Source organism: Musca autumnalis, unplaced genomic scaffold, assembly GCF_047663935.1.
Source record: "Musca autumnalis isolate F117 unplaced genomic scaffold, ASM4766393v1 scaffold_1, whole genome shotgun sequence".
NCBI lineage: Eukaryota > Metazoa > Arthropoda > Insecta > Diptera > Muscidae > Musca > Musca autumnalis.
The window spans coordinates 284,283,389-284,293,049 of record NW_027411644.1 but is presented as its reverse complement, the minus strand read 5'-3'; the positions used below and the strand labels follow the sequence as shown (position 1 = coordinate 284,293,049).

Genomic DNA, 9,661 nt, shown 5'->3' with positions numbered 1-9,661 from the left:
TTAGCTTTTTTCTTTTGTTGTTTTGTTTATTATAGTTTATAAGGAGTAATGTTGATGAAACAAAAATTAAATTAAAATTCATTCAAGCGTAACTTGCAAATAGAACAGAAAAAATATATAATGAATGATAAGTTTAGATTAAAAATAAAATTGTACAATTTTTAATTGAAGTTAAAGATAATTCGGTTGTGTTTTTCTTTTTTTCAATTTTCCAAGCTGGGCCAGGCCATCCAAATCTCTAGTATTTGTGTTTTTTATGTTTTTTTTTTTTTTTTAAGCTTAATTCAAATGAATAATCAGATTGTTTGTGGAAATAACTAAAAAAAGTAATCATAGTAATGAGCGTGAGGAAGGTTAGGGAGAATTGTTCATTTCCGTTTTTCAGTATTGTTTTTCTTGTTGCAGTTATTTTTCTTGTTATATGTTTGTGGTGTGTATAATATATAGAGGAAAGTAGCGCTTGCCATAATATTTTATAATATTATTATAAATATTCATTCTCAAAAAGACGTTTAGCGGCGACGACGACGACATTTTTATTTTTGTATCGCGTGGAGTTTCGAGAGAAGTTTTTGATTTCTATTTCTTTTAGCTTAGCCTTTCACTTGTTGTTTAGCTTTGTCATAACTGGAGGATACAATGTTTGAAGTCGTTTGCTGAATTTGATTTGTTGGTTATTGTTGTTGCTGTTTATCCATTCACTGGCTAGTTTTGCGTTTGCATCATCAATTGGTCCAATTACTGGCCCAGGTCTGTAAATGTAACAAAATAACATGTACATATTGTAATTAATCAAATTGAACAGAATCAGTCGACTTTGCCGACAGCTTAATACCCTCAGCCCATGTCTGCACAAAAACAAGTACAGGACCTAAATGTATTATGAACAGATCCATAGTTAGGATCACAATAACAGGATGCTATTAAAATGTTAAGACCATCGCAGAAGTGGCTTTAAATTGGACTAAATATAGCATAAAAGTGTTGAACTTTTGTGGAGAATACACCCGAAGGAATTGACCGACATAGTCCATATTTTGGGCGTAATTTCTTTCGATAGATATCGTGCCAATCTGTCATTTTAGTTGGTCACCGTAAAGCATTTGGGTTATTATGTTAGGAAGCATGGACTTGTCCATGAACAAAATTTTATCGTAGTCACAAGGGGTACCACCTTCAATGAAATTTTCAAAACAGCCCTTAAACTGCGCTTAAGCGAAATATTGAAATTCTGCGAGGGAGGTACCCGAGGAGTTGTCCGATTTAAGTTTGAGAGAAATATGATTTGCAAATGTTGGACCAATCACTCCATTCTGCAGTCACCGTGTCCATCAAACATTTTAGTTAGTCACCGTAGGATGTTTTAGAGCTTTTGCACCATTTTGCCAGGCAGCGGGGCTTGCCCACGAAAAACATTATATCGCTGTAAACAGGACCACAAGGAGTACCTTCGGTAAAAATTTGAAAACGATGCTCGAAAAGCTCTTAAACTACACTTAAGGGAAAATTTTAAACGTTTGCGAGGGAGGTATCCGATTGTGTCTTCTTGGAATTCGGCCAAACTTGATTCTCAATTCGTAAATTATCCTGATCATCAGTCATTTAGTGTTGGGTTAGCAGCAGGGTTTTTTTTGGGCCATATCTAAGGAAGTATGGACTTCCCCCGAACAAAAATTCTAACGCAGTATAGGATCGAAACATTTCTATTCTAATTCGAGAATTCTATTTGTAATTCGTTATATTATTGTCTTTCTTTTTTCATTTGTAATTCGAATTATTCTATTTGAATTCGAAACAACAAAAAAATACAAAATTTGTTTTTGTATTGGCTTTTCTACACCTTTTTCAGATGTAATTCGAATTATTTTAATTGTAATTCGAGAATTCTATTTGTAATTCGTAACATTTCATTTGTAATTCGAGAATTCCATTTGTAATTCGAATTATTCCATTTGTAATTCGAATTATTCCATTTGTAATTCGAAATATTCCATTTGTAATTCGAATTATTCCATTTGAAATTTGAATTATTCCATTTGTAATTCGAATTATTCCATTTGTAATTCGAATTATTCCATTTGTAATTCGAATTATTCCATTTGAAATTCAAATTCTTCCATTTGTAATTCGAATTATTACATTTGTAATTTGAATAATTTCCTGTGTAATTTCAAATAAAATATTTCGAATTACAAATGGAATAATTCGAATTACATATGAAATAGTTCGAATTACAAATGGAATAATTCGAATTTCAAATGGAATAATTCGAATTGCAAATAGAATAATACGAATTTCAAATGGAATAATTCGAATTACATATGGAATAATTCGAATTACAAATAGAATAATTCGAATTACAAATGGAATATTTCGAATTACAAATAGAATAATTCGAATTACAAGTGAAATGTTACGAATTACAAATAGAATTCTCGAATTACAAATGAAATGTTACGAATTACAACTAAAATGATTCGAATTACATCTGAAAAAGGTGTAATTATAGATAAAATGTTTCGAATTACAAATGGAATAATTTAAATTCAAATGAAATAATTCGAATCCCAAATGGAAATATTTGAATTACAAATGGAAAATTTCGAATTACAAGAAAATGTAGCGAATTACGAATTGAATTCTCGAAAAATTCGTATTTCAAATTCAATAATTGAATTAACAACAAAACAAAAAAACATTGTTCCACAACATCCCATACGGGACAAGGGAGACTTCTCTCATATCAATGAGTGCACCCCGATTCATATTTAGCTCAATGATATGGGACCTACTGTTTATCGCCGAGTCCGAACGGCGTGTCTTAAGACACCACTTGTAGAGAAGTTTTTCAAGGCTGAAATACTCAGGTAATGTCGCCAACATTACTGAGGGGTATTTTGCCACCGTTGAAAAAATGTTTGATGTTGACTGGCCGGGGAATCGAACCCCCGACCTTCTGCGTGCAAGGCGGGCGTGCATACCATTGCACCACGAATTACAAATGAAATAATTCGAATCTCAAATGGAAATATATTAATTACAAATGGAAAAATACGAATTTCAAATGAAATTCTCGAATTACAATTGAAATATACAAATACAAATGGAAGGGTTCGTCTGAAGCATTTCAGCGAAAAATTCTGAACTGTGCTGAAGGTACCCGAAGGAATGGACTGATATGGCCAATTTTCGAACTTGCGAACCCGTTCGAGAATTATCGTTCGCACCAGTCAGACTGACGGACGGACGATACTAAATCCACTCCAAATTGTCTATGGCTCCGGATAGATTTGTAGGGTTTGAGGCATTGGATCCAATTAATCCGAAATTTTGGGGATTGCCAACGTTGTTTTTATCACCTACACTTGTGAAATTAGAAGGTGGTGACTGCCGTACAATTCCACTTTGATTGGAACGATGTTGGCCGCATGTATGAGGGTCTTAGTATAGACAAATCGCTGGGAAGAGGACGTCCCACTAGTTGAGTATTGCCTGTGGTTTTATTTGTTTACTGCTGATGCCGTTGTTGTTGTATCGTTCGCACCAGCCAGACGGACGGACGAGACTAAATTCTCTCAAAATTTGTCTGAAAGGGATTTCGTCCAAACATACTTAGAACACAAAAAACATTATTTCTATAAGGCACAAAGTTAGACTAAAGGCTGAGGGTATAATAATACTAAGGGGATCTAATTTCATGGACTTGATCAACATATACATACATAATTTTAACCCGATGCCATACCTAGGCTATTTACAACAAAATATTCATTTTCTTTCCAAAATCAAAACTTACATGCTTATCATGATGATCCCACAATTCGATCTTATCCGGCATATGGGACATATCATTACCACCGACATGGCCTAAAAATGGTTGATACGTGGCGTATGTTGGTATTACATTCATGGCTTGATTTTGATTCAAGGGTGGTATTTGTTGCATAGAATTGTGATAATCCAAAGCCATCTGAAAGAAATGAAAGAAAATCAACAAAACCAAGAAAATTGTAACATTATTTAAATTCCAATTAAAAATAATAATAACAACCACACATACATGATATTGATCTTGTTGATGGTGATAATCACCGGGACCACCAATGCCTGCTAGTCCCGCCATTGAACCTGCTCCAGTACCAGCTGCACCAGCACCGCCATAATAACGATACTGTTGTTTCATCCAATTTGCTTGTTGTTGCTGCTGCTGTTGTTGTTGTGCAGCAGCTACAGCGGCCTGTTTGTCAACAGCAGCACCCAACAACCATGGTGGCAATGGACCTGCTGTTGTATGCATAGCTGCTCCTGGTCCTCCAGCCATACTGCCGCTGGCAGCAGCTGCCATTGCAGCTAGTGTATCATCAACACTTAGACCTACAGCACCGGCTAAACCACCTATACCCATACCCATGTTGGTCATATTTGGATAATTGTTGTATTTCCATGAGGCTCTTTCTGTACCAATAGGTCTCGGCATTTTACGCATATCCTCGGATGATTGTTGTTGGGTTTGCATTTGTTGTTGTGGTGTTTGCAATAACATAGGTGGATTAATAACATTGCCGCCGCCACCGCCCTGGTTGGGTGACATTGCTGCAGGGGAATTCGAACCAGGTCCAGTGGAACCATTTTCCAAGTTTAATATATCTCTGGTAGATGGTGGAACATAACCACCGGAAGCGGCATATTCCGCATACCAACGTTGATTTTGTGTTTGACCTGCTTGTGGTTGAGACTGTGGTCTTTGCGGAGCTAGATTCTGATTGTGATTATGGGGTGGTTTACCAGGTGCAGCATTAAAGCCATTTCCTGATCCAGTTGGTTGTTGTCCCACTGCTGTGTTTTGTTGTTGCCCTTGATTCTGTTGAGATTGAGGATGGTACATGCCAGTTCCGCCCATATTTTGAGTCCCTTGCGGTGGCTGTGGTTTATTTCCAACTGATTGTTGTTGACCACCTCCAAATACTGAACCGCGCACATTCATTCGGACGTTGTTGGCATTAAAAGCCTGCTGCTGTAAAACGGAAGGATCCATGGGATAGCCCATTTGAGCTGTCACATTCAACTGGCCAGTTGGATCATAGAATCGCGGTTGTTCACCTATGGCTCCAGGTGGATTTGTAGTGCGGTTTGAGGCATTGGATCCAATTGGTCCGAAATTATGGGGGTTGCCAACGCTGTTGTTATCGCCTACACTTGTGACATTTGAAGGTGGTGACTGCTGTGCAGTTCCGCCGCTTTGATTGGAACGATGCTGTCCACTTGTATTAGGTCTTTGTATAGCCAAACCGCTGGGAGGAGGTCCCACTGCTTGAGTACTGCCTGTGGCTGTATTTGTTTGCTGCTGATGTTGTTGTTGCTGTTGTTGTTGATTGGCAGAAGGTGGTTTAATAACTCCCGGAGAAACAGCACTAACATCTGTCTGGGCTGCAGGCGACTGCTGATTTGCTGCCACATTACCAGCAGCAGATGGCGAAATTTCAGTTGTTGCTGGTATAGCTCCTGGCGATCTAGCAGTCTGTACTCCAATTGGTGGCACTCCAGTTTCTGGCAATATGGTTAATGTTTGTTGGCTTCCAACCACCATATTTAAGTTGTTGCTGCCTGGTGGCGTTGTTGAGAGGCTAGATGATGCCTTGGAGCTACCCACAGGCGAACTTAAGATGTTACGATTATAACCTGGAGCTTTGGAGGCATCAGCCTGAGGCAAATTATCACTGACCATTTGATTGGGATTGGCATAGACTTGTGAAGTATCCGATGTAGCGGTGGTACCCCATTGTGTTTGATGGTAGTCATTAAACAATGAATATTCGCTGCTTATTTTAGAGGCCAGTTGCGTGGCAAAGTTGCCAGATGATGCCATAGATGTTGCAACAGAAGTGGGTACATCGACGCCCAAAGTTCCAGTGTTAATGTGCAGATTCTGTGACGATGGTTGAGCAACGCTTGTAGGCAATACCGAATTGCCAATATGATGGGACGATGCTTGATGCTGATGTTGGCCAGCCATTGGTTGTTGCTGTTGTGCAGTTGGTGTGGGAGCTCGTTGTTTATTTGGTGGTCCAATAGGTGTTACTGAACGACCATGATTACCCGACGAAGAACTGTTGTTATTGGCTGCAGCAGCGGCAGCATTTGCAGCTGCCACCGCAGCAGCAGCTTCGGCCACATTAAACGTACCAATGGGTCCAGCCAATGTGTTGTTGGTATTGGTATTCAAATGTCCACCGCCAAGATTTGGAATAGTAGAACTAGGCACAGGTTTGCCACGTCCATAGGGAGCTGTAATACCGGGACGTTGTATACCTCCCAAATCGGTTTTCTTGGTGGGAGACATGCTGTTAACTCCAGGCGCGGATGACGCTGCTCCAGTTAGAAGTTTGGCTGCAAATGTTTGATTGTTGATTGCTGTCGATCCGCCCTTGCCAGGTTGAGAAGGTAGGGATTTTTGGCTACTAGTGTAGTTCGACGAAAGGACTTTAGAGTTAACATCCTTATGTTTTCCTTGATTTGTAGCAAGAGAGCCACCTGTAGCGCCTCCAGTGCCACCAGGGCCTCGAGTAGTTGTGGTTTGTTGGGAATAGAAAGGTTTGGACAGTTGATTACGAGTTGCAGCTGCTTTGGCGGCAACACCCAGGAACCTAGTGACACTGGCTTTGCCAGTACCGTTGCCAAGTGACTTGGAATTCGAAACTTGGCTACTATTACCGCCGGTGGTAGACGAAGCTGAGGATGCCGTCGATGAACCCGAAGACATATTTTGCATACTACCAGTTGTATTGTTTGATGCTGCTGCAGCTTGTAATGCTGTCTTGTTGTCCCACGTACCCACCTGCATGGTGGCAATCGACGAGGACATTGATGCAGAAGAGGCTGGTGGTGTGGTAACTGGCGGAGGAAGAGCATTTGCCTTGATCGTGGTGTTGATACGTGGCAACATCTGCAGAATATCTACATCCGGATCCTTGATTAAGGCCAAAATCAACATGTGAGCCTGTTTTGTGGCTTCTGTTAGGCCTTTTATTGTAATACTACGTTCCGATTGATTTTTGCCTTGCTTTTCGACTTCAATGTGAGCGCCAGTCGTGGCACGTATGGCATTTATGTTACTGCCAGCACGACCAATAACACGGGAAATGGCATTGACAGGAACTTGAACTTTCTTGCAAATCATTTCGGGCATAGTAGAAGTTACTGTGGTGGTTGTTGATACACCTGGCACTGAAATACAAGTAGACGACGAAGATGACGACGAGGTGGACGATGAAGAAGAAGCGGCAGAGGTTGTTGTTGATGAACTGTTAGTGCTGCTGTTGGACGTTGAAGACAAAGTAGCAACAGATGGGGTAACTGCAGGAGTAGTTCCCGAAGAAGACTGCTGGGCCGAACTTTTCCTTACAACTTCTTTCCAACCATCTTCTCCCCTCTTGGGAGCCGTGGCATTTGGATGAGACTTGCTAGTTGCTGCGGTCGTAGTAGGAGCTGCTGTTGTGGCGTGGGATAGATTATCTGCCATTTCTTTGCGTTCTTCGGAATTTTTTCCGGCCAACGACTTACGCGTTCCTCCTGATGTACCATCTGTTTTTGTTTGTTGCTGTTGTTGGCCCTGTTGTGGTTGCTGTTGTAATTTATTGTTGCTTGCTGATTGTTGTGGTTGTTGAGCCGTTCCTGCGGCTGTTTGTAATTCTTTCGGTGCTAAATTCTCCTTTTCTTTTTGCTTATTTGAATCTTTTTTGTTCTTCGACTGATTATTGCCAGCATTTGAGGTTGCCGTATCGTCCTTTTTGTGTTCCATTACTGCTGCAGCAGATTTCTTGTTGTTGGAGTTATTTGTAGTTTGCTGTGTCTTGGAGGTGGCTAAGGCATTGGAATCTTGTGATTTTTTATTACCAGCTGAGGTTTTGGCGTCATCCTTCTTTTTCTGTTGACCCTGTTTATTCGTGGATGCTGGGGCTGGTGCTGATGGCTCTTCAATTACAGGACTACTGTTTCGGGTATTTTGATGGGCTTGTTGTTTATTTTTCTTTTTGTTTTTATTCTTGCCACCAGTGGCAGTTTTATCAGTGCTTTGGTTATTGCCTGCGGCTCCTTTAATGTCTGTACTCGAACATGAACCTTGGTCAATGCCTGAGTCACCTTCCTCGCGATAATTGGGAGCATTTTGTTGTTCGTCATACTCATTGTTCTCCTCATTTTCGGAGTCTTCATCCTTGTCTGAGTCTTTGTCATCTTCGTCTTCTTGACTTTGTTGACGTTTACGTGAACCACCACTGGATCCAGTAGCTTCTTCCATTTGTCGACGTTTCTCTTCCTTCTTCTCCATCTTCTTTTTCTTCTTGCGTTCACGTCTGCGTGCAGCAGCTGCCCTTCTACTTTCTTCGCGTGTACGCTCCATATCTAGTTCCTCGAGAAGTATGGATGCATTCTTATTTGCCTTCACAGCTTGAGCTTCTTTAGCAGCGCGTATGATTTTCATGCAGTCATAACACTTTTCGGAGAGTTCTTTATCGCTTATTGTTGAAATGAAGCGATTCATTTCCTGGTCAGAGGGGAATTGTGTGACATACTGGACCATCCATTTGACCACTTTGGTGTGACCCTTGCGGAAAGCAGCCATAAGACAGGAAACACGGCGATTATCTTGTGAATCTATGTCGGCACTATGAGCGTATAGGATTTCTACAACGCTCAGGTGGCCACCATGGGCTGCCAACCACAATGGAGAATTACCCTTTTTGTTTTTAACTTCAACGGCAGCACCGCGCGATAGCAAAAGTTCTACAAACTTTAAATGCCCCTTATCAGCGGCAATAGTTAAGGCTGTGTCCCTAGACGTGGGTACGGGGGCGGCATTGACGTCAGCGCCTTTATCGAGTAACACCCGTCCCACTTCTATGTAACCACCGGATGCTGCTTCCATAAGGGGTGTAAGGCCGGTCTTTGCTCTGTGCTCCACATTGGCTTTGCGATCCAAAAGTAGGCTAACGACTTCATGCCTGCCTTGGAAGCAGGCCAATGTTAATGCGGTATTACGATTGGTCTCTATCTGGGCATTGATATCAGAACCCTGATCCAATAGAAGTTTTACAGCTGCAGTGTGACCATTCATGGCAGCCAACATCAAAGGTGATATACCCAATTTACTGCCTGTACGTGAATTAATTTCGGCTCCGTTGCTTAATAGCAACTTAATTATATTCACATAACCTCCACTGGCGGCCAGACTCAATGGTGTATAGTCGGAGACATTGCGATGTTCCTTATTGGCTCCAACACTAAGTAGCAACTCAACAACTTCATATCGGCCGCCAGAACAGGCCAGTGATAATGGAGTGTCCTTGGTACGTTCCGATTGAGCTTCTAAGTCGGCGCCATGTTTAAGCAGGATGTCGACCACTTTCTCATGGCCAGCAGTGGCGGCCAATATCAGTGGTGTAAAACCTTTCTTATCGCGATGCTCAATATTTGCACCACGATTTATCAACAATTCCACAAGTTCTTCATGACCACCAGCACAGGCCAAAGTGAGGGCAGTATCATGATTGGAATCAGTTTCTGAATCAACATCAATGGTTTTGTCCAGTGTTGTTGTAGCGGCTACAGTTTGTTGATACTGTTGTTGGGCAACAGCATTGGCTATATAAAAGGGGACGAAGAG

The 9,661-nt window shown here is 41.1% G+C and overlaps 1 protein-coding gene across 17 annotated transcripts in view; it reads right to left on the bottom strand.

Moving 5' to 3' along the window:
* Nucleotides 1-390: 390 nt before the first annotated feature.
* Nucleotides 391-9,661, bottom strand: part of mask (multiple ankyrin repeats single KH domain) — a 64,057-nt gene continuing 54,786 nt past the window's right edge. For all 17 annotated transcript variants that reach the window (XM_073961499.1, XM_073961511.1, XM_073961500.1 and 14 more), the window contains 3 exons: nt 4,061-9,639; nt 3,797-3,970; nt 391-752 (listed from right to left, as the gene is read on the bottom strand). In XM_073961499.1, the coding sequence (XP_073817600.1) occupies nt 726-752; nt 3,797-3,970; nt 4,061-9,639 (5,780 nt within the window). In that variant the 3' untranslated portion in view covers nt 391-725. The remainder of the gene's footprint in view (nt 753-3,796; nt 3,971-4,060; nt 9,640-9,661) is intronic.